The sequence below is a fragment of the Mauremys reevesii genome, linkage group 1 (assembly GCF_016161935.1).
Source record: "Mauremys reevesii isolate NIE-2019 linkage group 1, ASM1616193v1, whole genome shotgun sequence".
NCBI lineage: Eukaryota > Metazoa > Chordata > Testudines > Geoemydidae > Mauremys > Mauremys reevesii.
The window spans coordinates 110,077,105-110,104,852 of NC_052623.1; the positions used below are offsets into that span (position 1 = coordinate 110,077,105).

Consider the following 27,748-nt stretch of genomic DNA (forward strand, 5'->3'; position numbering starts at 1 on the left):
AAAAAAAAGACAATTTAACCTTCAGTTTAACTGATGTCATTCCTTCCTTTTGATTTTTTTCAGTGTTGATTTCCTACAAATGGAAATCTAACACAGTATCTGCATTTAGATCACCATAGTTATTTGTATTTCAGATTAAGTGATTAAAAGAATAGGGAGCAGGTTTGTGTTTACCATGTAATTAAGGGAGAGAGAGCAATATAGCAAATACACTGGTGTCGGGTCACTTTTAGTTACTGTGAAGTAGAGGATGGCAATTAGGGATTCACAGCAGAGTTGTAAGAAGCTCTGTTATTTTATTTTGCTGGGCCCCGTCATGCATACCATGTTTTCTATTTTGACCCACATAGGTCTGCAGGGCATCTGTGTTTTGCTTTGAGGGTTGGGTCAAATGTCCCAATGCTCAGGAGAATATGATAAGTTTTGCCTGTTTTGAACACAAAATGGTTAATTTGCCCAGATTCTTTCAGAAGGTTCACAAATATTAGTGAAACGTTGATGTAAACCTGCCCGGTTTTCTAGTGTGTTAAAAAAGCCAATAAAAAACATGCCCCCAAATTAAGGGCAGTATACTTGAAAATCAGAATTTAATCACACATTTCTACTGCTAGCAAACCAAATAAATCCAGTGGAAGCAATCCCATGATTACTGCTGCTACTACTTTATATTCAGACAAGGAAGTTAGTAACTTGTGTCTCTAATACCAAAATAAATCGTATTCATCTTAATCTACTTTACAGAGTGTACTTGATCCACCCCTGCAGATGTATTGGCCTTTAAACTACATGGGGGTTCTGTCTGTGGGATGCATCTGTAGGTTCTGTCTCTGACTGTACAGAACCCTGATGCCTCCAGCTGAGTGAAAATCAGAATTTCTGTCCAGTGGGCAATTACAATACTGCAACATTTGTTTTCATTGCAAACCTGCACAAAAAGTTGAATTTGTCAAAAAATTTCAAGGAATGGAATATTTAGAAAAAATTCAATTTGGAAACAGTGAAATGTTTCATTTTGAGTCAGTTCAACATGAATCTGTGCAGAGGGGAATCTGCATTGCATCATGGCAGATGTAATCTGGCCAGAGAGCCCAGTCCATAGGTGAAAATGGAGGCCTTAATGCCAATGCCAATGCCAATGAGGCCTTTAGTCACTATACAAAATGCAGCTTAATGATGAATTGACTAAAAATTAAACATTTTGGGTCAGCTCAACAAACTGAAATATTTGAATTTGTATTGAACCAACCCGAAACAAAATATTTTGTTTAGATTTTCCCAACAGAAATTTGAAAAATTTCAGCAAAATTGAAACTTTCCTACAGAAAAGTTTTATTTTTGTGGAAACTACATTTTCTGTCAAAAACAGTGATGTACAGCACACACTCCTTTGCTTCCCTGGCCAGCACCATTCACTTTGGTGCTGCCTGGAAACAGGGCCTGTGGTGGAGCATGGGCTGAAACATAGAATCATAGAATACCAGGGTTGGAAGGGACCTCAGGAGGTCATCTAGTCCAACCCCCTGCTCAAAGCAGAACCAATTCCCAACTAAATCATCCCAGCCAGGGCTTTGTCAAGCCTGACCTTAAAAACATCTAAGGAAGGAGATTCCACCACCTCCCTAGGTAATCCATTCCAGTGCTTCACCACCCTCTTAGTGAATTTTTTTCCCTAATATCCAACCTAAACCTCCCCCACTGCAACTTGAGACCATTACTCCTTGTTCTGTCATCTGGTACCACTGAGAACAGTCTAGATCCATCCTCTTTGGAATCCCCTTTCAGGTAGTTGAAAGCAGCTATCAAATCCGCCCTCACTCTTCTCTTCTGCAGACTAAACAATCCCAGTTCCCTCAGCCTCTCCTCATAAATCATGTGCTCCAACCCCCTAATCATTTTTGTTGCCCTCTGCTGGAATCTTTCCAATTTTTCCACATCTTTCTTGTAGTGTGGGGCCCAAAACTGGACACAGTACTCCAGATGAGGCCTCACCAATGTTGAATAGAGGGGAATGATCATGCCCTTCGATCTGCTGGCAATGCCCCTACTTATACAGCCCAAAATGCCGTTAGCCTCCTTGGCAACAAGGGCACACTGTTGACTCATATACAGCTTCTTGTCCACTGTAACCCCTAAGTCCTTTTCTGCAGAACTGCTTCCTAGCCATTCGGTCCCTAGTCTGTAACAGTGAATGGGATTCCTCCATCCTAAATGCAGGACTCTGCACTTGTCCTTGTTGCACCTCATCAGGTTTCTTTTGGCCCAATCCTCTAATTTGTCTAGGTCCCTCTGTATCCTATCCCTACCCTCCAGCGTATCTACCACTCCTCCCAGTTTAGTGCCATCTGCAAACTTGCTGAGAGTGCAGTCCACGCCATCGTCCAGATTATTAATGAAGATATTGAAGAAAACTGGCCCCAGGACCGACCCTTGGGGCACTCCGCTTGAAATTGGCTGCCAACTAGACATGGAGCCATTGATCACTACCCGTTGAGCCCGACGATCTAGCCAGCTTTCTATCCACCTTATAGTCCATTCATCCAGCCCATACTTCTTTAACTTGCCGGTGTCGGAGAAAAACTCAGTTCTCGTTTTTTTGTTTGGGTGCAGCAGAGTCAGATACTTTATTCTGTTTAGCAGCTACAACAGGGAGAGAGTGCACTAGGACATAGGGTCTCCCCTTCCTAGACAGGTCTCTCAACAGGTAAACAATTACAGCCAGCATTTATACTTTTGTTACAGACAATAATAAGCAACAGCTGCATTTTGTTTATACATAGGTCATCCTGATATCTTGTTTTTCTCACTTCTAAAAAGACACCAGTCTACATATTTTATCAGTGCAAGATCGCAACAACTTCTCACACAGTTCTTTTCCACTCACCTCACACAATCCTCGCTTCTACAAATCTCGCGTTATTAGGGTTACAGCTAGCCTGACTCTGTCTAACAGAGACTGTCATGCATTAAGATCCCCTACAAATCCCTGTCAGTTCTTTCTGTACTTCCACACCGGCAAGAATACTGTGGGAGACCGTATCAAAAGGTTTGCTACAGTCAAGGAATAACACATCCACTGCTTTCCCCTCATCCTCAGGCCCAGTTATCTCCTCATAGAAGGCAATTAGGTTAGTCAGGCATGACTTGTCCTTGGTGGGTGAATCCATGCTGACTGTTCCTGATCACTTTCCTCTCCTCTAAGTGCTTCAGAATTGATTCCTTGAGGACCTGCTCCATGATTTTTCCAGGGACTGAGGTGAGGCTCCCTGGATCCTCCTTCTTCCCTTTTCTAAAGATGAGCACTACATTAGCCTTTTTCCAGTCATCCGGGACCTCCCCCGATCGCCATGAGTTTTCAAAGATAATGGCCAATGGCTCTGCAATCACATCTGTGGACTCCTTTAGCACCCATGGATGCAGTGCATCTGGCCCCATGGACTTGTGCTTCTCCAGTTTTTCTAAATAGTCCTGAACCACTTCTTTCTCCACAGAGGGCTGGTCATCTCCTCCCCATACTGTGCTGCCCAGTGCAGCAGTCTGGGAGCTGGCCTTATTTGTGAAGACAGAGGCAAAAAAAGCATTGAGTACACATCCTTTGTCACTAGGTTGCCTCCCTCATTCAGTAAGGGGCCCACACTTTCCTTGACTTTCTTCTTATTGCTAACATACTTGAAGAAACCCTTCTTATTACTCTTAACATGTCTTGCTAGCTACAACTCCAAGTGTGATTTGGCCTTCCTGATTTCACTCCTGCATCCCTAAGCAATATTTTTATACTCCTTTTTGGTCATTTGTCCAATCTTCCACTTCTTGTAAGCTTCTTTTTTGTGTTTAAGATCAGAAAGTATTTCACTGTTAAGCCAAGCTGGTCGCCTGCCATATTTACTATTCTTTCTACACATTGGGATGGTTTGTTCCTGCAACCTCAATAAGGATTCTTTAAAATACAGCCAGCTCGCCTGGATTCCTTTCCCACTCATGTTATTCACCCAGGGGATCCTGCCCATCAGTTCCCTGAGGGAGTCAAAGTCTGCTTTTCTGAAGTCCAGGGTCCGCATTCTGCTGCTCTCCTTTCTTCCTTGTGCCAGGATCCTGAACTCAACCATCTCATGGTCACTGCTTCCCAGGTTCCCATCCACTTTTGCTTCCCATACTAATTCTTCCCGGTTTGTGAGCATCAGGTCTAGAAGAGCTCTGCCCCTAGCTGGTTCCTCCAGCACTTGCACCAGGAAATTGTCCCCTACACTTTCCAAAAACTTCCTGGATTGTCTGTGCACTGCTGTATTGCTCTCCCAGCAGATATCAGAGTGATTAAAGTCTCCCATGAGAACCAGGGCCTACGATCTAGAAACTTCTGCTAGTTGCCGGAACAAAGCCTCGTCCACCTCATCCCCCTGGTCTGGTGGTCTATGGCAGACTCCCAGCACGACATCACTCTTGTTGCTCACACTTCTAAACTTAATCCAGAGACTCTCAGGTTTTTCTGCAATTTCATACCGGAGCTCTGAGCAGTCATACTCCTCTCTTACATACAATGCAACTCCCCCACCTTTTCTGTCCTGCCTGTCTTTCCTGAACAGTTTATATCCATCCATGACAGTACTCCAGTCATGTGAGTTATCCCACCAAGTCTCTGTTATTCCAATCACATCATAGTTCCTTGACTGTGCCAGAACATCCAGTTCTCCCTGCTTGTTTCCCAGGCTTCTTGCATTTGTGTATAGGCACTTAAGATAACTCGCTGATTGTCCCGCTTTCTAGGTCTGAGACAGGAGTCCTCCCCTCTTGCACACTCCTGCTTGTGCTTCATCCCGGTATCCCATTTCCCCACTTACCTCAGGGCTTTGGTCTCCTTCCCCCGGTGAACCTAGTTTAAAGCCCTCCTCACTAGGTTAGCCAGCCTGCTTGCGAAGATGCTCTTCCCTCTCTTTGTTACGTGGAGCCCGTCTCTGCCTAGCACTCCTCCTTCTTGGAACACCATCCCATGGTCGAAGAATCCGAAGTCTTCTCTCTGACACCACCTGCATAGCCATTCGTTGACTTCCACAATTTGATGATGTCTACCCAGGCCTTTTCCCTGCACAGGAAGGATGGACGAGAACACCACTTGTGCCTCAAACTACTTTATCCTTCTTCCCAGAGCCACGTAGTCTGCAGTGATCCGCTCAAGGTCTTTCTTGGCAGTATCATTGGTGCCCACATGGAGAAGCAGGAAGGGGTAGCGATTCGAGGGCTTGATGAGTCTCGGCAGTCTCTCCATCACATCATGAATCCTAGCTCCTGGCAAGCAGCAGACTTCTTGGTTTTCTCAGTCGGGACAGCAGATAGATGACTCAGTCCCCCTGAGGAGGGAGTCCCCAACCATCACCACCTGCCTCCTTCTCTTGGGAGTCGTGGAACCCCCGTCCCTAGGACAGTGCATCTCATGCCTTCCAATCGGTGGAGTCTCCTTCTGCTCCCTTTCCTCAGATGTATCATCTAGTCCACTCTCCACATTAGTACCTGTGGAGAGAACATGAAAACGGTTGCTCACCTGTATCTCCATTGCTAGTACATGGACGCTCCTCTTTCTTCTTCTGAAGGATGTGCTACAAAACCCTATTGTCTTATGATATTTCTGCTTGAGAGAGTCCTACAAAACCTAAGTGGCTTAAATGATTCAAATTTATGCTGGATTTGGAATTTTTTTGTATGTATTTGACCGTTTTTGCTTTGTCAACCTAGAGGATCACCTGCCTCTGTGTGCCACATGAAGTTCACAGTCTAAGGGCCAACTCCTGTGTGTGCCAATAATCCCTTTAAAATGTGTAGGGTTCTACTTATGTGAGTAAGAGAGCAGGATCCTTTTTTATACACAAATAACACAGTCCAAACATGACGTCCAGGACAAAGGGACAACTTTAAGCTTTGGCTTTGTTTTTAGGAGTATTCTGTATAAATGATGGGTTATCACTGAAAGGCCTTACAGAAGAAGAATGATTTAAGGGGAGAGATGAGTGTAGACAGACAATATGACTCCTTAATCTTTTCAATTTTCAAATGTAAGGTCCATGAAGTAAGAACCAAAATTTCAGCCAACATGTACCTTGCCAAAAACATCATTTGGAGAATAAGAAAAAGATTATTGAAAAACAAGTTTTCCCACAGTTAATTGGTAATCTCTGTGATAAATCAAGAGAGTTCAGTAAATATTGTATAGCACTTATTTCTAGAGAAAAAGATCCTACCTTCTTTGAAGTCAGTTGCAAATTGTCCATTGACTTCAGTGGGGTCAGGAGGTCACCACAGGTACCCAGCCTTCATGTTCCCTTTTTCTTGAAGGCTGTGAGTAGCTCCAGGTCAGCTACCATAGCTGTTCACCATTAGGCTTAGTTCTAAAATGTCTAATTTAGATACTTGGGCCCAAGTTTGTTACACAAATGTAACCCTGATTAATTTAATATGGCTTCATGAGTATAACAGAGGGCAGAATTTGGCCTCCTAAAAGTATACTACTATTTCAGTTTGGTTTGGAGAGACATATGTTTCCCATTTTACATATATGGAGCACAGCAGCATTATCACACAGACATATTACAGGTACAGTGTAACCTTACTAGACTCAAGACTCTGACTCTGTGTATGGAATTCCAACTCTCTTCCCAACATCATTTTACAATTTTTAGCCATTCCTGTATGTTGTTGCCTTGTATCCTAAACACATGGTGCCTATTGACCAATGCAGTGCTGCCCATCTTCACCCCATTCTTATTGGTTGTTCTTGTGTCTTATATCTCAGAAGACCAGAAGAAAAAGAAGAAAAAAAAATAATTCTCTTCTCTGGCCTTGTAATACTGTTGTTGTCCTTACTCACGTGCCCCTCTGTGATTTAGGAGTCACCAACAAAAGTTCTAGGCCAAGATTTTCAGAAGTGATGAGTGTTTTGGAGTTTCCAACTTGAGGCATCTTAAAGGAGCCTGAAATTTGAAAAGTGTTGAGTAACTGCCCTCTTAAAATGACACCCCTTTAAGGTGTGTGAAGTTGTGAACCCAAAAAAATGAGTATCTCAAAATTGCTAATCAGATCTGAAAATCTTGGACCTAGTTAACAGCCCCAAAGCAGTGTGTCTTGTAAGCAAGCTGTCCCACTCACATTTTAAAACCAAAAGAGAACCTTCTCTAAGGATTTTAAGTGACTCTACGTGGCAACTGGAACACTCTTTTTAACTGCAGTTCTCAGTGAGCTGTCTTTTAGGTTTTTTGAGTTTAATGCATCATGCCTCATTACGTTCAATATGTCTTGTGGGGCCTGTCACTACCTAAGTTAACACACAATTCCAAGAGAAGGGAAAACTTCATGCAGGGAGAAACATGATTTACTGTAGAGTATGTAAGCTACTGACTCGGTTTTGTGAGTATTGTTAATTCATTTACAGACAAATCCTGATCCCACTGTAGACAATGGCAAAATGTGCATTGATTTCAGTGTGACCCAGATTTGTCCCTCTTTTAAACACAGTGCCAATACATCTGGGGATCAGTCATGCTACAAATAGAGCAGCCAACTTTATTTCAAGATTTTTTTTAAAATAGTAACTTGGCATTTATTTAAAGATTTGCTCACTGAGATTGTTTACTTAGCAGTTTTTAAAATTTAACTGGATCTAATCTACTTTATGTAAGGGGAAAGGATGATCCTTGTGGATTCTTTGCCATTAGCGTGAGTAATCTGCTCACTCAAGAACTGAACTAAAATATATATTTACCATAAAATGTCATTCAAAAATGACTTACAATATAAAACTGTTATATTTCCTTTTTCCTCCGTGTCTTCTCCCCACTATTCCAAAAAGTGATCTATTTCTTTAATAAAGGCTGTGGAAAATGCTAAATTAAGAGCATTATTCACATTTTTCCAGACTGCCATATTAATGTGCTTTAAACCAGCAATTGAGAGTGGGACTTTCAGAAGTACTAAGTTTTGACCTAACTCCCATTGACATCAATGGTAGCAGAGTTCAGGCCCTAAGCTTTTTTGAAATTACCACCTGGAGTGTCCATTCTTTTGGGAGGCACAGAATCGTTTCTTTGGCATGCCCAGTCAGTCAACCACCCTCTCTAACAAGGAAGCTAATTATGATTGATGATTTTTGTTGTGTGAAGTGGAGTAAGATTGCCAATTCATTTCACAAAGGCCACTGAACAAACATCAGAGTGAAGTGATTATTTTATTTTTGTCACTACACATCTGGGCTGTTTTCAAACCCTGATAAATTAGAGGCAAAAGATGTTGTAGCCCATTGTTTATGCCTGGAGCTGTGCAGTTCCATCTGTAATTTGTTCTGTATGAAAATTATTAGGAAAGATCAGAGCCCTGGTAATGATGTAATTTAATCAAGGGTAAATCCTGTTCTCTGTGTAGCTGTGGAAAGCCAAGCCTTCTGTAAATTTGATGTAGTTCTGTTCTCGAGGCAATAGGGAAACTTGTGGATCCTACACTAAGGCCTGGTCTACACTGGGGGGGGGGGTCGAACTAAGGTACGCAAGTTCAGCTACGCGAATAGCATAGCTGAACTCGAACTACCTTAGTTCGAACTACTCACCCGTCTAGACGCCGCGGGATCGAAGTCCGCGGCTCCCCCGTCGACTCCGCCACCGCCGTTCGTGGTGGTGGAGTTCCGGAGTTGACGGGAGCGCGTTCGGAGTTCGATATATCGCGTCTAGATGAGACGCAATATATCGAACTCCGAGAAGTCGAACGCTACCCGCCGACCTGGGCTGGTAGTATAGACGTAGCCTAAGAGTATGTACCCCCTGCATGTCACAGAGTTTATTTCCATGGATCCATCAGCTCCCTGCAGGAATGGAAGCTTAATCTTCAATACATTATCTGATCACTTTCTATGTTATGTACAGAATAAACACAAACTGAAAAAAGTTTGTTGATAAATTCAGTTGTACCTTGAGCTAAGCCCTGTGGCTAATCTTCTCTTCTCTCTTTCAGTGTGCTCGTTATGACAATGCCTTTGCTGCAGAAATTCTGATTGACAGAGGAGTAAATGTAAATCATCAGGATGAGGATTTTTGGACATCAGTGCATGTAGCCTGTGCATGTGATAATCCTGATATTGTCCTGCTACTATTAGTAGTAAGTAAAACTATTCAGTGCATTGTGTTCTTGAAAATTAGACATAAGTATGCAAAAGTATGAGATCTGAAATGGTTGTTTGAATGCAACATATAATATAACTAATCAGATCAGTGAGAAGAATATATCCATATGTCATGATTTTCTTTTTCTTTCTTTCTTTCTTTCTTTCTTTCTTTCTTTCCTTTTCCAGGTCTATGGTAAGAAATTTTTCAGGTCTGTAAAGTGACTACAGTGTAAATGTCATGTCAAGGGGTTTTGTTTGTTTGTTTTTGGTTTTGTTTTGGTTAGGAGATGATGTATCTGGATAATAGGTCAGTCACAAATGGGACAAGCAGATGATTTCTTTCTCTTCTCCCCATTGCTTTCTATTAAAGGCCAAGCTGGCAGATAGTCCTATCAAAATTGTTTCTCAAAACCAAGAAGTATTTTTAGCATTCAGTTAAACTCAGTATTCATGAAGAGATGTCTGTGAATTTGATGAAAGTAAGAGCAATTTAATATTGATCTAACCAATTTTGAATCTATGAAAGAAAGAATGTTTTATGTATAACAAGTATAACAGACACTACATTCAGCCTATGATAGATGAGCACTTTATTCTTGTTAAGCCTTTTCTATTTCTAAGGGCCCAGACTTTAATCTTGGCACATGGTATTGCGTGGATATTGGTTGCTGTTTATCTTATAATGTAGTTTAAAGGGACAATGTTGAAATAGCCCAAAGTGTGACCTAACTTTGTTTACTTGCTTATATCTATTTATAATGTCTCATTATATTTTTTCTTAAAGTAAGTGATTTAATTCTATTTTAGCTAACATATCACTGCGAGCCCCACACATTCATCATTGTCCCTAGAATGACAACCCCATGTTTACAGGCAGTGAATGAAGGGTGGAACATTTTAGGGAGGCAACACATTTAGTTTGCAACTTCGAAGTTATTATAAACTATAGCAAGAAAAAAAGTACTCTTTTAGTGGCCAGTTCTTCAGGTCTACAACTATGTTCACACAAAATCCTAAATTTTATATAAGAGGAATGTTTATTTAGACCCTTTTGAAATGCACTCAAACCTTGCTCTAGGCTATTGTGTATTATAAATACCACTAGAAAACTTACTCTAAAGCAGGGTTTCATAAACTGTTGATAGCTGACTCTTATTTAAGAAAAATGAAACTAATAGTGCCCACTCTATAACCCCACCATGTAGTGTTAAAGGCCTACCCATCTTAATTCACACATCCTTTGGACCCCATTGGCTAATCTCTCATACTCTCATCCATCCTTTGGAAATGCTAATATAGATTTTCATAATATTATAATTCCTCTCCTGTTATATATGCATTCATAAGCAGTGAAATAGTTAAGAGTGTTGCCTTAAATAATTGCCATCAGCATCTGAATTAGCACCTATTGAAATGAATGAGATAGTTTACACCTTTGAATTATTGTTGTAGGCTCTCTGCAAACTCAGACAGGCATCTTTCTATCAGTTATTCTTGGGGCAATTTTGAAAAATGTCTTAGCATTCTTAACAGTGAGAGACTTACTTTCTTAATTTAAATGTGAGATGCTGAAGAATAATTAAGAGGTCTGTGTCTACACCCCATAACTAGTGCTTCATGACCCCATATGAGGGGCATGCCCCACACTACCAGAAACACTACAGAGAATATCACTGTATTAATGTAGAGATTAAACCAATAGTGAACTAACCCATGTAACTCCCTGTTAGCTCATCTGCTTCCTAAATCAGAGCCCTTCTTGAAAGCCAGGAGGACAGATGAGCTTTGCAGTGTTTCTTGACAGTCAGCAGAGTTTATATCTGTCAGCTCAAGGTAGAAAGAGTTCTTGAGTGCAGGGATACTCTCAGTGAAAATATCCTGCCATCAGACCCTCCCGTTTAAATTAGGGTACGTTAGGTTGAGTGACTTTTCTGATCTCAACTGCTATGGTATCTTCTGAGAAGGAGGTTTCTTACATAACCAAGAACTACTGTATTTAGAACTTTATAGGTCAAAACCAGCATATTGAATTAGATCTGGAAAAAATGCAAATTGAGATGTACAGATATAATGCATTCTATGAGAACAACATATCTAAGCAAGTAGGGTGTTGAAGTTTCCAAATGGTCTTCTGACATACTCCTAATATAGAGTATTCTAGTAATCCAGTTTTTAGGTGACAATGGTATGAATGACTGTATTATGAACAAAATGAACTGCATCTGAACAAAATGATTGTAATATTCTTTAGAGGCTTAATGGAATAATGCACTCCTTGCCTACTACCTGAGCTTCCAGAACTAGCAGATGATTCAGTCAATCGTGGGTGACAAAAATGGGAACACTCTCCTCTGTCCCCTATGTAGGGAGCTCCAAAAATTGTTGTTACTCCTTCCAGTTGCTTTCACCAACCCACCAGTGTTATCTCTCACTGATCTGAGTCTCACCATATCATTTCTTATAATCTTGGTGAGCCTTAGCCTTTTATAATTTCTGAATTCATTTATGATTGCTGTTTAACTCAAGTTATCAATAACATCTGACATCTGTTTGTGATTGGTCCCATTAAGTGCAACATGTATTATGTATACCAGGATGCACAACATGCGGCCCGCGGAGCCTCACTGTGCGGCCCGCCGGGGGATTCTAAATCCCCCGCACACGGCGCTCTGCAGGCAGTCCAGAGCCCTTTGAATCCCAGCCGTGGCAGGGAATCAAAGGGCTCTGGGCTGCCTGCAGGGGCAGGGAGCCCAGAGCCCTTTAAATCTCAGCCGGGGCCGGGATTCAAAGGGCTCTGCGCTGCCTGCAGCCGTGGGGAGCCCAGAGCCCTTTAAATCTCAGCTGCGGCCGGGAGTCAGAGGGCTCTGCGCTGCCCGCAGGGGCAGGGAGACCAGAGCCCTTTAAATCCCAGCCGCGGCCGGGAGTCAGAGGGCTTTGGGCTGCCTGAAGCTGTGGGGAGCCCAGAGCCCTTTAAAGCTCAGCCACGGCCGGGAATCAGAGGGCTTTGGGCTGCCTGCAGCTGCGGGGAGCCTAGAGCCCTTTAAATCTCATCCACGGCCGGGAATCAGAGGGCTTTGGGCTGCCTGCAGCTGCGGGGAGCCCAGAGCCCTTTAAAGCTCAGCCGGGGCCCGGAGTCAGAGGGCTCCGGGCTGCCGGCAGCTGCGGGGAGCCCAGAGCCCTTTAAATCCCAGCCCGTGGCCGCTGATTGCCCCCTCCCGAGACCCCTACCCCTAACTGCCCCTTGGAACCGCAGCCCCTGACTAAGCTTCCCTTCTCCTTGTCCCCAACTGCCCCCTCCTGAGACCCCACCCAACTTCCCCCCAGGACCCCACCCCCTACCTGTCCCCTGATAAACCTCTGGGACTCCCATGCCTATCCAATTGCTGCCTGTCCCCTGACTGTCCCTCCGAACCTCTGCCCCATCCAACCCCCGCTGCTCCCTGTCCCTTGACTGCCCCCCGGAACCCACTACCCCTTCTCCAACTCCCAAACCGCTTACTGTGCCACTCAGACCAGCGTGTCTGGCTCCCTGCAGCTCCAGGCAGTTGCTGCCATGCTCCCCCATGGAGCCCCAGCCCCCTCCCCAGCACCTGCCTTCCAGATTTGAACACCTCAAAATTCAGGAGTGCTCAAGCTCGGTTTGGGCAGCTTTTACTTCATTTCTCCCAAATCAAAGATACTGATCCACTAACTTGCTGTAGAAAAAGTAGGATAAAATTGAACAAGAAATGCTTATTAGGACTGGAATTGCTATTTTCAACAGCCATTGCCTTTTTTGTTTGTTTGAAAGGAAGACAGTGATGTTGCATTGGCAAATTCCCCATAGAAAGAAAGAGTAGAAAAAAAGAATAATAAAGGCACCTCAACTTTTCCTCATTTATGGAGGACAGTCTTATAATATGCATCCAGATATCCTGCAATCACACAAGCTGAAAATTGTTCCACTTTACTGCAGCTCTGTAACCATATGGGAACCAATCCTGTCTGTGTTTTGTGCACATCCAAAATTCCTGCTGAATGACCCGCCCTGGGAGCGAGTTACCAGTGACCCAGGGCTGGGGCGGCAGGAGGTGGGGGGGCACGGGTGGGGGGGGAGCCCAGGGCTGGGGCAGCAGCGGGGTGGGGGGAGGGCACTGGTGAGGAGGAAAGGGGGAAGCCCAGCGCTGGGGCGGCAGGGGGTGTGTGTGGGTGGGGGGAGAGCCCAGGACTGGGGCAGCAGGAGGGTACAGGGGGGAGCCCAGGGCTGGGAAGGGGGACAGCCAAATTTTTTTTTGCTTGGGGCAGCAAAAAACCTAGAGCCGGCCCTGCCGGGTTCCCCCAGCCGCCGGAGCCCTGGGCCCTTTAATTTGACCCTGAGGGCTCCCAGCCACCTCTTTAGCTGGGAGCCCCTGGTTGATTTAAAATAAAGTATCACCTCCCCACCCCCAACCTTCCTTTTTGGCCCACAGCTGTTTTGGTGGGGCGGCGCTGGGGAAGGAGGGTTTGTTTCCGCAGGGCTGGGCGGCCCTGGGGTGGGGTGTTTCCGCAGGGCCGAGAGGTTTCGGCCCTCAGCTGTTTTCTTTGGAGGAATGTGGCCCTCGCCGCTTTATGAGTTGTGCAGGCCTGATGTATACTATTTTCTGGTTTTGTGTGTTGACTGTTGTCACGGAGTGTGGGGGACCCAGGGCCTTCACCCCCGTGCTCCCTACGATTCACCAGGACTCTCAGCCATCCAGTAAAGCAGAAGGTTTATTTAGACGACAGGAACACAGTCCAACACAGGTCTTGCAGGCACAGATAACCAGATCCCCCCGGTTCGGTCCATCTTGGGGGGCCTCACAGCCCCCCCCCCGGGGATCAGAACTCGGTCTCCCTGCTCCCCTCTCTTCTCCAGCCCACTTTCGTCTCCCAGTCCTCTCCGGCCCCTCCTCTCTCCTCCGCCTCCTTCCTTTGTCTGCCCTGGCCAGAGGTGTCACCTCCCCTCCCCCAGGCCAAGCTCAGCTCACCGTTGAATTCCTGACACTCACCTAAACCTCTGGCTCTCCCCTCCCCCGCACAGACAGTCTGTGCTTCCTACTCCATCACACCTCTCCCCCCTCCGAGACTGAACTGAGCGGGGTCACTCCAGCCAGTGACCCGGGGAAGTTCGGACCCACCTACAACCTTATGCCGCCCGCGCCCTTTCCCCACCCCAATACCCCTGGGGTGCACCCTGGGCTGGGGCCTTCTCCCCACGTTCCAGTCTGGGGGGTTGTGATTCGGGTTCTCTCGGTTCAGAGCCCCCCTTCTGACCCTGGCCCCCCTCTGGACAGGCTCCTCAGGGCGGGGCGGGGGCCTTACAGCCATCTCCCCCCTGTCCCGGGCCTTCCCCCCCCTCCGGCAGGGGGCACAGGAGCGGCAGTGCTGCCGGACATGGGCAAAGACCCCAGGCCAGTAATAGTTCTGCAGCAGCCGCTGCTGGGTACGCCAGGCTCCCTGGTGCCCTGAGGGGGGAATGTCATGGGCCTGGCACAGCAGCTGGCGGCGATACTCCTGGGGTACCACCAGCTGCCTCCTGATCCCCCCTGACTCCATCTTCCCTGGGGGAGCCCATTCTCGGTACAGGAGCCCCTTCTCCCACAGGAACCTTTTCCGGCCACCTCGTCCCATGGTCTGTCCCCCCCCGAGGCTGGCCAGGTTCCTTATCCTCCGCAAGGAGGGGTCTCCCCGCACCGCGGCCTGGTACTCAGCCGCTGGGGCAGGGGCGGGGATCTGTCCTCTCTCACCGGCTGGGTCTGGGGCCACAGCCTCTCTGAGCCCTGTCCCTGGGCGTTCCCTCCCTACCGGGTCAGAGTCCGGTGTCTCGGCCAAAGTACTTTCCCCGGGGTCAGGGTGCAGAGCCCTGCGTCGACCCTGACTACGGTTCACGGACAGGGTACCCTGGGTGTTACTTGGCCAGTCCTCGAGGTCCCCCCCCATTAACACCTCCGTGGGCAAATGTGGGTGCACTCCCACGTCCTTGAGGCCCTCCTTGTCCCCCCACTTTAGGTGTACCCTCGCCACAGGCACCTTGAATGGGGTCCCGATCACGCCCCTCAGGTTCAGGTAGGTGTTGGGCACCATCCGATCTGAGCCCACCACCTGCGGCCGGGCCAGCGTCACCTCTGCGCCCGTATCCCAGTACCCAGTGACCTCCTTCCCGTCTACCTCCAGGGGAACAAGGCACTCGCTCCGGAGGGGTAGTCCCGTGCCCACCCTGTAAACCCCAAACTCAGGGCTGGGAGCATCCAGCCCCTCGGAGGGGTCGACCCGGGGCCCCCCTCCCTCCTTTGCAGGGGGTACGCGGCCCACCCCCCTTTCGTGCGACCGCTGCCCCTCATCCGGCTGGGTCTCTACCAAGTTGACCCGGTGTGGGGTTGGTCTGCTCAGTTTGTCCCGGAGCTTGGGGCACTGGCCCCGTACGTGGCCCGGTTGGCCACATTGATAGCAGCCCATGTCTCGTGGGTCCCCTCGAGGGGGACGGCTGGACCTGACGCCAGATGCTTCCCTTTGGTGGGGGCCCTCCCTCGGCTCCTTCTGGGAGGTCCCATGGTGACTCTCTCTCTGCGTTGAGGCAGATCTGCTCCTTCGAGACTCCTCCCTGCCATCCCCCGCCCGACTGTCCATGTATTGGTCGGCCAGCCGGCCTGCATGCTGCGGGTTCTCCGGCTTCCGGTCCATCAGCCACTGCTTCAGGTCAGACGGGCACTGCGCATACAGGTGCTCCAGTACGACTAGGTCAAGCAGGTCCTCTCTGGTTTGGGCCCCAGCCGTCCACTTGCGGGCGTACCCCTGCGCCCGGTTGACCAGTTGCAGGTATGTGACCTCCCGGGTCTTACGTTGACCCCGGAACCTCTTCCGGTACATCTCCGGGGTCAGCCCAAACTCGCGGAGCAGGGCCTCTTTGAACAGGTTGTAGTCCCGCGCCTCCTCCCCTCTCATTCGGCTGTACACCTCCACGGCGGTGGAGTCCAGTAAGGGGGTGAGGCGCCGGATCCTGTCTGCAGGGTCAACCTGGTGCAGCTCACAGGCGTTCTCAAAGGCCGTCAGGAAGGTGTCTATGTCCTCCCCCTCCTTACACGGGGCCAGGAAGTTCGTATCGAAGCTCTTTGTAGGCTTGGCCCCCCCCTCACTCACCGCAGCTGGGGCCTTACTGTGGTTCAGCTGGGCCATGGCCAGCTCATGTGCACGCTGCTTCTCCCTGTCCTCAAATTCACGTTGCTTCTCCTTCTCTCTCGCCTCGAATTCACGCTGCTTCTGCCGGTCCACCATCTCCATCTCCCTCAGTTTGACCTCCCTCTCCAAGTCCAGCCGCCTGTGCTCCACGGAGGCCGAGCATCGCCGGGATGATCCCCGGCTGGCCGGGGGGGTCACGGTGCCCTCCGTAGCTGGGCTCCTCCTCCCCCTCCCCCTAGGCCTAGGGGTGGGGGGTCTCGAGGAGCCCTCATCCGCCGACTGGCCACTCCCAGCGGGTACAGACACTGGTGCCTGCGCTGCATCTGCCCGGCTGCTTCCCTCAGAGACAGGGACCGGTTCATTCCTGCGATCTCTCTCCTCCAGCCAGGCAATCAGCTGGGTCTTGGTGAGCTTCCCATGGCGCAGCCCCCCCTGCTTGCACAGCTCCACCAGCTCCCACTTGTGCTTCTGGGAATACATCTTCCTGCTGGCCGCTCGCAGGCCGGGGTGCTCGCCACTCCCCACGGGTTCCAGGGGGACCCCTCGTGTGCCAGTCTTTGAGGTCACCCCCTCTCTGCCAGGGTCGAGCTGCAGACTCTTCCGCCCCGGGGATCGCTCGCTGTGATCCCCCGGGAACCCTGTTACTGCAAAGTCCTGCTCTCTGGCCACACTCGCCCAGGGGTGAATCGCCCCTTCGTTTTCCTGCTCCCCAGTCACTTACTGCAGGAAGCGCCGTCCACGGGGTGCCGCCGATCCCACCCCTGCCACCAGTTGTCACGGAGTGTGGGGGACCCAGGGCCTTCACCCCCGTGCTCCCTACGATTCACCAGGACTCTCAGCCATCCAGTAAAGCAGAAGGTTTATTTAGACGACAGGAACACAGTCCAACACAGGTCTTGCAGGCACAGATAACCAGATCCCCCCGGTTCGGTCCATCTTGGGGGGCCTCACAGCCCCCCCCCCGGGGATCAGAACTCGGTCTCCCTGCTCCCCTCTCTTCTCCAGCCCACTTTCGTCTCCCAGTCCTCTCCGGCCCCTCCTCTCTCCTCCGCCTCCTTCCTTTGTCTGCCCTGGCCAGAGGTGTCACCTCCCCTCCCCCAGGTCAAGCTCAGCTCACAGTTGAATTCCTGACACTCACCTAAACCTCTGGCTCTCCCCTCCCCCGCACAGACAGTCTGTGCTTCCTACTCCATCACAACTATATTATTATGTTCTTAAATCACAGCTGTCAGATATGATAGAGTGGGAGTTAGCCACTATAAACATTGTCATTACTTTTGCCAAATACCTGGAAATCTCTGGCAGATGATATTTGCATATTTTGGACCAAGTTCACACCACCTTAACCAGTATAGTATAATACTGTTTGTTGTGTATTCCTTCTTTAGTGTCCTTTAGTTTGAGAAGACCACTACATTGGCTAAAATTGAGAAGTTCATGTTGCAGAAGCAATGAGCTGGTTCATGATCTTCAACACAAACTTTGATTGTATCTAATGCTTACCCTTTCTCCATAGCCTGTTGTGTTGGGCTCTTCAAGTTGAGAGATCATGGTCTAAGACATTGTGAATACATATACATAGATATGTATTTTCTTTTCTTTATGGCTAATTTACAGTATAAGTAAGGAAATCTGAGTCACAAACAGTCAAGAGCATCTATTCCCCAATTAAATGGGTTAACAGAATCCTAAAATATCCTATTCTCAATTTGTTTCATTAGAGAAATTATGTCTTTTTGAAACAGGGCAATATTTTCCTTATTCAAGCCTGCCATTGCTCCCTGGGTATGATTTTCAAAAATGCTCAGTATTATATATTCCTAATGACTTCAGTGGAAGCAGAGTTAGGGCAGCGTGCAGCACTTTTGAAAATCTCACCTCTGCACCCTAGGGTTTTGCCTAGAACTACAGTAGAATACAACCCCATTATTTCAAACACAGTCTATAACCAAAGTTCTTTTGCATCGCACATCATCCATGTGCTTTGACCCCTATTTATTACAAACCTTGTCTTTCAAAAGGTTTTGCACATCTCCTGAAACGTTGCAGCATATGAGGCTGTACTATAGTGGCACAAAACCAGAGTATTTCTGTAATTTTATATACACATATATTGGCAAATTCTGCCCCCTTCCTATGTACTCAGCACTCCTCAGGGCAGAATTTGGCCCACACTACTTAAATCACTTACTTTTTCTCCCAGGGTTGGGAATAATAAATATAATCTTGTAGAGGGAAATGGTAAGATGAGCAATAGTTTCTGAACTGTGACATAAATAATATGTTTAGTAACATTTCATCCAAGTGAAAATGGAACTGGAAATTGCAGGGAAGCTTTTGTTTCACATCCGCAAACCATGTTTATGTGAGCTTCTGATAATAATTTCTTTGCCTTGAAGCTGGAGTGTTTCATGGTCTGTGTCTAATGTGTAGTGTGGGACTGGATAATGTCCATATCAATTGCAGGCAACTTCTGTTTTGCCACAAATTTACAATGCAGTTAAAAGAGTAAATAATATTGCGTAAAACCTCATGAATTCCTTCATTTTGTTTTATTTTTTTAAAATTCCCTCTTGATTTATTTGACTAAGAAAACAATTGCAGCATTTTCTCTCAAAGATTGAATATGCAGGATATCTACAAGTGATAAATTCAAAGAGAAAAGCCCAATCCCTCCCCAACATGGGCCAAATCCTGAAATTGTATCTTGTGCAAAAATGTAATAGAGGTCAATGGGAAACTTGCCCAAGTAAGGACTTCAAAATTGGGTCCTAAAAAGAAAATAGAGAGAGAGAGCTCCAACGATTTTCATAATTGTGATTAAGTTTCTCAACCCTTTATCTTGTACCCTACATATTATACACAGCCTTGTGGGCCATATAAGTTCCAAAAGTAGATCAGGCCACAAAATGGTTTTCCCATCCCATGAGATTTTTATACTTTGAATTTTTTTCCCCCATCCTGAATCAGGACCAAGTTGAAAACTTGAAATTTTTTGTGAACAGATAATGTGAACATTTTTGGATTGGGTCAATCGAAACATTTCAATAATTTAATTTAATTTCAATTAATTCTAAATGTTTCATTTAGATATTTTGATCCTTTTTATTTGTTTAACTTTTAGTATAAAATAACTACAATTTCAAAATGAAAAGATGGTTAGAACTGAAAAATTAAACTTTTCAGAAATGCCAAAACAAGTTGTTTTGACAGTTTCAAACCTTTTTTATTTTCTCACACCAAATTTTTTGAATTCAGAGATTCATCAAAACTGACCTTTTCCTGCAAACAGTTTTGGTTTTGATAAATTGGCATTTTCTAACAAAAATAGTTTCCTCAGAAAATTCCTGGGCTGTGTACCAGGCTGTCCTATTCTGGAACTAGGTCAGACAATGTAGAGAGGGAGAGGGGAGCCCCATGTTCTGACGGCAGAAATTGCAGACCTGTGGGTGACTGGGTATTCATGAAAACTCCATTCCCCCTCAGCGACTCGACTCCTAAGTGTCCACACATTCCTCTCTTCCCACTGACCAGTCTCTGAAGCTGCAGATGCAGCAAGGGGAAAAGGAAGAGGGAATGACAAAGCAGGAGAGGCTAAAAAAGAAAAATACTAACCTGCAGTTAGTTTCCCCCTGCCCCTCAGTCCCCACAGCAGGGTAATGTTCTAACCATAGGCCTCATGTATTCTCCATTTTGAAACTGTCAGCTAAGGTGGAACTTTGGACAACACAGTCCCAAATAATCTTTCCTAGCTATAAAAGAGTTAAACAATAAAGAACTGTGCCCCAGGTCCACTGCTAGCACACGGGGAGATTCATAGATCAAGGTAATCCCTAACACTCAGAGTGTTATATGTGAAAAAAGGGTGGGATTAGGCAGCTTTATAAAGATTTACCTGCCAGTTTCAGATGTGGAAATTTCCCCTTGGGAGGAACTACTTTTGCATAATGTTCTATGCAGGAGGTTCACAGATCTTTCATGGAGCAGCAGACACCAAGACAGCTGTGAGCCAAAGAGAGCCCTAAAGTTCCATTTCAGCCTCCTCTCCTTTAAGAACAGAGCCCCATAGATTAAAGTAGCTATGTATACTTTTATGACTACAGTTAATTGAAATCTTCAGCAGCTGAAGATAATGAAAGATATACGGATGATATCAGAAGTATCTGTTCTGTTTTGCCTCTTCCTTCCGAATACTACACAACTAGATGTTATTGACAGCCATTCTGCCAATGTGGGCCATATCCCTTTTGCAATGTCTCTGAAGTTTGTGTTCAGCATATATTACAGGGATTGGCAACTTTGGCAGTAAAAATAGAAAACTGCAGTAAAAATAGAAAAGTCTTTTGGACATGTAGTTACATGTCTCAGCAGATGTTTTCAATTTAAATAAAAATTAGTTAAGAAAACCCATGATAAATGTAACATATAATACATCAGGGATCGGCAACCTTTGGCATGCCGCCTGTCAGGGAAACCCGCTGGCGGGCCGGGACAGTTTGTTTTGATATTAACTCAACCTTTCCACAGCCCCCATTGGCCTGCAACGGTGAACAGGGGCGGCTCTAGGCACCAGCAAACCAAGCTGTTGCCTAGGGCGGCCAAATCTAGGGGGCGGCAGGCTGGGCCGGTGGACCTGCCGCAGTCATGCCTGCGGAGGGGGCGCTCGTCCCGCGGCTCGGCTGGACCTCCCGCAGGCATGACTGCGGCAGCTCAAGCGGAGCCGCCAGACCCGCGAACCGTCCGCAGCCGTGCCTGCGGCAGGTCCGCTCGTCCCGGGGCTCCGGTGGACCTGCCGCGGGAGCTCAACCGGAGCCGCGGGAAGAGGGGACCCGCCGTGGGACCGAGGAAGGGCGGCGCAGCACACCGCGCTGCCTGGGGCAGCCTATTTTCTAGAGCCGCCCCTGACGGTGAACTGCGGCCAGTGGGAGCTGTGATCGGCTGAACCTGAGGACGCTACAGGTAAATGAACCATCCCGGCCCACCAGCGGATTTCCCTGGCAGGCCGCATGCCAAAGGTTGCCGATCCCTGATGTATTATATGTTACATTTATCATGGGTTTTCTTCACTAATTTTTATTTAAATTGAAAACATCTGCTGAGACATGTAACTACATGTCCAAAAGACTTTTCTATTTTTACTGCAGTTTTTCCTAAATTTTGTGAATTGTCTTCCAATTAAAAAAAAATGTAGATTGCCCCAGACATTGTGCTTGGGTCTTGCTTGTGTTTTCTTAGAGGCAGAAAAGTGTCCAGTGTATTCTGTATTATTTTAAATAACTGATACTCAGACTTCAGTGGTTCAGGAGCCAAATAGTGATCAACATTACCCCGAAGAGCCACAGTCGTGTGAATTCATTGTTTTATTTACTATAGTAGTATATATTCATATTTAAGCAGTATGATGGGAAATGTTAAGCATATTTCTAATAGTTTCTTTTTCTCACATTACTAGAAAAAACAGGAATTTAATCACTATCTGTCAGCTGAGTGAATGTTGCTTTTGTTCAGCTGGGTTGTGTTACTTGGAATTGATGGACAAAATTCAGTTTTGGTTTAGGTGGTTAAGATGCTGTTTGCTTTAAAGGAATTGCATTGGGGCTGTATTTGATCCAATATCTTTTAATAAAGAATTTGGGAAAACTGAGCTGCTTGTGAGTATATAAGACAGAGTTATGCTTGAAACATCCTGAATTAGGTTTACAAGCCCCAAGAGCAGATCTGCAATGTTAGACAAGTTGTCTGAGTTGTGTAACACCAAACAACACTGCAATTCATTTGGGCATTTTTGAAGTGCCCCCTGAATGAATAGGCATACTTCCAATGTTGCTGACCTCCTGCTCTGCAGATTTCTTGTTTCTGCCATGAGAACAGACCATCTCACTTATGAGTAATGCAGCGCTGAAAAGCAAATTGAAGGAAAGGTGTAAAGAGAATATCAAGTACTTTTTAGGCTTCAGTGAGACTGGAATATGATTTATCCTCCGAAGAGAAGATTTTGATATATTATTACTTGCTGCACAGTCTTTCAGTTAAAAGGATATTTTTTATAGAACTGTGATACTACATGTATGTAGAAATGATACACAAAAAATTGGGCATGACATTTGTGTTTGCGTAAGACAAAAGCCAGCCCATGAGCAGATTTGGCATTTTCTCTTCTAAAATAGTTTTACAGACAGTTGGCCAAATCAATCCCTGGCATGAGTGAGTGCAACTCTCATTGATTACATTGAGAACAATCTGACATTCATAAAACATTTCTCATCCAAATTGAACAAAATCTACCAAGCAATTGTACAGGGTCTGATTTTTCACTTAAAGGCTGGTCCACACTAGGACGTTTTGACACTTGAACTATACTGGTATAGTTAAAGTGTGTGTGTGTGGGGGGGGGGGGAATCCCCCTTCTCAACAACATAGTTATACTGGCAAAACGTTTACATTTTAAATCTTTACATTGAGGCTCACCATTTTTTCACCACTCTGGTATGGTAAAGGGGCCATAAAGTGTTAATTTGAAATTACATTTACACCCATTTTTAGATCTTCTTAAAAGTTGAAATGATGAAAAGAACCATTAGTTTTAAATGAGAATAAGGCCCACAGACTATAAATATTGTAATCGTGTATTGTAGCCCATTATTAGAACCCAGCTAATTTCTGCAGTGAAACTCTACAACTTCACAACAGGAACATTACATGACTGGTTAAAACAGTAAGTAAATTATACCATATCTAATTGAAACTAGAAAAGAATTTAGTTAGGCAGAATGTGATTATTCAAGTTGAAATTTGGTGAGCACTTCGAGATTACACATCCCATTCTTACAAAAAAGTATTATGGGATATTTAATTACCATAAGTGGTCCTGTTGTATATCTCATTAAAGGACAGCATCTCCAGAAGCACATTATTCTGAGCACTGTGCTGGAATAGTGTTGCAGTGCTGATTAAGAAGGGAGAATGTTGTCTCTTGAATCACAGTACCATTTCCTTCATCCTCTAAGTGTGTCATGGATATCTCTTACCAACCTGCTCTGATTTTGCTTAGCTTGTGAGATTTTAAAACCACTGGCACATTGGCAAACACCATAATAATGTATTGTATTTAACTGGTCAGATTTGTCTGCAGTGATAATATTGGTTGAGCATTTTAAACCTGGCTATATGTTTCATGTGTGGTATTTTGTTCCCATGTTGCTCATTAATGAGCACTTCCCTGTCAATTCCCTATCTATTTGGAAATAGCATTTTATATTACATACAGTAGGCCAAATTCTGCAACCCACATATGCAACTCTTTTGACTTCAGTGTGACTGAGAGCATTGTTTGGACAGTTGCATTATAATGGATCTGACTAAAAGTACCAAAATAGGATGAATCCTGGCAAACAATGATCAGTGATCACAATATTATTTGCTTTAGGAGTAAATGAAAGATAAAATGTAAGTAAGAAGAAAACACTGAGTGCTTCAGCACGTACTTTTGGGCTACAAAACTTGCTGCAGTATAAAAGTTATATGAAAAGCTGCAGGACATATGGTGTGATCATGGGGATGTGTGGATGTAATTATTCTACATGTGTTTCATAATTATACAGAAGTAATGTATTGCAGGAGTTAAGAATTCTCATTATTTGTGTAATATATTGAATTAAATCACATGGAATACCAGCTAGATATACAATGATTGTGTGCAAGTTTCCATGTTATAGTATCAGGGATTAAAAGGTGTGTGGGAAAAGATGATTATAAAAAATGAGGAGCTTGTTAGAAATATCAAACCTAAGAAAAATATTAGCAAATGATATTTTTTTAAAAATAACCTCATAACAAGCAGTAGTAACAAGTAATCAAGAGAAAATAATATAATTAAGAAATAAACATTTTTCAAACAGAGAGAAAGTTAAAGGACAGGAGACAGTAGGACCATTGAAGGTCAAGAGTAGGAAGTAATTGATGGTAACCTGAGAGTGATATTTAGAGGTTGAGTTAATTCGTTGCCTCAGCAGTATTTGTAAGAGAAGCTGGTGTTGTGGTTCATTAACTGGATAGGGAGTCTTCTCATAATAGGCATGAGGAGGGAGACATAAGTGTGAAATGCTAAACATTGTTCAGTTGTGCCAGTGGAGAAAGTGGTGTAATTAATCATTGACAAAATGGACAAAAATTAGAAAGGAAAATTGGGGTACACCAATCTATCTTTTGGTAAAGTTTGCTTTTAATTCTGTTTTATGAAAAGCAGAACTTAAGTGATTGTATACTGCTCCTGGTGGCACTCACACTGTGCCAGAGATTAGACTACCAAGTGATATGAATATTAGGTGATCCAGTAGTTAGGGCACTAGCCTGTGACTTAAGAGCTGTTGGTTCAGTTCCCTGCTCTGTCATGAACTTCCTATGTGGGGTATTGTTCAACTCATTTAGTATCCCTATGCCTTAGCTCTACATCTGTAAAACAGGAAGGTAATAGTATGTCTTACTTCTCAAGGGTGTTCTAAGGAAAAATACATTAAATATTCTGATGTACTCAGATAAGAAAGAGAGAATAAGAAAGGACCAGGTCCAAAGGCCAAAGGTCATCTCTCATCCGACATCTCCAATGCCAGTGCCGCCAATGCCCTGAGTGAGAGAAACAGGCAATGATCAATGTGATGATCTCTCTCATCCATCCTCATCCCATCTCCCAGACAGAGAGAGGGGAGACCACATTCTTACCCATGCTAATAGCCAGCCATTTTTTTGGCCACCATGAATTTATTAGTCCTTTTTAAAACATTATTATAGTCTTATAGCTTCACACCCTCCTCAGGTAAGAGGTTCACAGTTCAAGTTGTTGCGCTGCGTGAAGAAGAACTTCCTTTTATTTGTTTTAAACCTGCTGCCTATTAATTTCATTTGGTGACCCCTAGTTCTTGTATTATGGGAATAAGTAAATAACTTTTCCTTATTCACTTTCTCAACATCACTCATGATTTTATATACCTCTATCATGTCCCCCCCTTAGTCTTCTAAGATGTTAAGGTAATGGCATATAAATATCTTATATAGACAAACATGTGAAAACTTCTAAGGCTTGAAGACATCTAAACACATTCCCCTTTGTACCTATAAATTTCTCTCTCACCAAGCTCAGAATACCAAAAATATGGCACTAAACATTTCATTTGGATAGAAGAATATTGTGTCTTGACAGTTTAGGATATGAGCATTAAGTAGGTGATATATGTGGAAAGATCCTCAGGCAAAGTATAAAGTTCCTGGGAACTGAATTTCACCACTGATGTCAGAAAGGGGAAATCTTTGTGAAGAAGGAATGCTATGCCCTTACTTTTTGTATTGGAGAATTCTCACAAGAACCTAGCCAACCTTTCTTCTGTTAGCTTCTCATAGATCTCGTTTGGAAGATGAGTCTCTTGCAGCAATTTGTGGATCCATCTAGTTTTGAAGAGATCTAGGGGCCCTGGTTTTTATTATTTATGTTTTTACTGAAAAGAACACCTTTTTAAAGCCACCTTTGCAACTAAACTGTTCAAGGAATTTTCAATTTTGATTAAAAATGGAAATGTTGTTTTTTGTTTTTCAACCAGCTCTCTGTCTAGGCATTCCTTTATCTCTCCATCACCAAAATGCTGCCACCTCAGAGAAGAATGCAACAGTCATTTTAAAACTACTACAAACACTGTATACAATAGTATAAGAACAGGAAAGGAAGAAGAATATTTCTTTAGTTAAGTCAAATGGCATTTTATGTTGGTGGAATGTATACATTACTCATATTGGAATTATGCCAGAACACAAGGGTAAAGGCCAATACTTAAGGGAAAAGTGCCAAAGAATTCTTTGTGACCACAAGTTGTCAGTGTAGTGTATTGTGACACTACAATTAAGTGCTGTGAATCTGTGCTACTACCTTACCCTTATGACTCAGAGGCAAACCTGTAGCCCAGCAGGTTGTGCTTTTGGAGGTACGTATTAAACCTGTGACTCAAAGTAAATAATACTCTGTGTGCATTGTTCCTAACATATTGTATTTTTGACAAGAGTGGTTTAATTGCTGGGTTCACCTGCTAATGGACTTTTTAAAACTTTAGAATCCACACCAGTTTTACATAAAGATGGAGAAGATGGGTGAATATTTTCAAATTTCAGGTAATAGCAATAGGAGTGTCAGGGTTCCCTCCCCACTCTGAACGCCGGGGTACAGACGTGGGGACCTGCATGAAAGACCCACTAAGCTTATATTCCACCAGGTTAGGTTAAAAACTTCCCGCAAGGCACAAATTCCTTGCCCTGGAATGGTATCGCTGCCACCACCACATCCCTCGCTCGCGCCGCTTCCTGCCACCCCCATTGGCCTGGGACAATGAACTGCAGCCAGTGGAAGCCGCGGTCAGCCGAACCAGCCGACGTGGCAGGTAAACAAACTGGCCCAGCCTGCCAGGGTGCTTACCCTGGTGAGCCGCATGCCAGAGGTTGCCGACCCCTGATCTAACACATTTTCTTGCTATTACTTACTATTTCTCTAATATTAGATGTATCATTTCAGTATGAGCTGGATTACTTGCTTGGTCTCAGAGAGAACAACACACACGGCACAAAGCAAAAACCTTCCCCCAAAGATTTGAACATATCTTCTCCCCTTTTGGTCAGGTGCCAACCAGGTTATTTGAGCTTCTTAACTCTTTACAGGTAAAGGAGGGATTTTATGCTACCCTTATCTGTATGTTCATGACAAGGAGTAATCCACCAGAACCAAAAGTTTGACGTTCTGTTACAATTGATTGGTTTTTAACATTGCGGATACCCTTGAAAACACGGAAGAATTAAAACAATGGTGAGTATGGTAAAATTATGGCTAAATAGTAAGAGTTCTTTTAGTCATAAAAGTATGTTGTATTTGAAAGGCAAATCTTTGGACAAATAATCCACAATGAGGGCATAGGATATGTATCTTAGTCTCTTTGCACAAAAGAAATTAAACTCTTTTCTTTCAATGCTCACTTTGTCCTAGGAGTGCCACAGATTTTGAAATTCTTCAATACTTTAGCTTGAATTCTCATTTACATAAACATCCCTTCACACCGCTCTGGTAATGTAACAGCCTTAAAATGAGTGTAAATTACACTTGTTACCCACTTTTAGGCCCCTCTACATTGCCAACGTATCTGAGAAAAGGTGATTTTTTTTTTGTTTTTTTAAAAGGCCATAGTTGTAAAAAGTTATTACATGCAAGCAGCATTGTAAAAGGAAAGACCAGGACAAATAACATCTACTTGATATATTTTGTTAAAAGTCAAGGAAGTGTCCTAAATTTTGCAGAACCCTTTGATAAGATACTTTCAGGGCCTCTCAGATTTGCCTAAGTATTGCATTTTTATAGCTTCGTATGTGAGAGATGCTTGTTATTAAAGGTGTATGAAGAATTTAACAATTAGAAATGAT

The 27,748-nt window shown here is 44.7% G+C and overlaps 1 protein-coding gene across 2 annotated transcripts in view; it reads left to right on the forward strand.

The window, feature by feature from the left end:
- Positions 1–27,748, forward strand: part of MYO16 (myosin XVI) — a 575,450-nt gene that overhangs the window by 171,312 nt on the left and 376,390 nt on the right. For both annotated transcript variants that reach the window (XM_039547002.1, XM_039546990.1), the window contains one exon: positions 8,980–9,123. In XM_039547002.1, the coding sequence (XP_039402936.1) occupies positions 8,980–9,123 (144 nt within the window). The remainder of the gene's footprint in view (positions 1–8,979; positions 9,124–27,748) is intronic.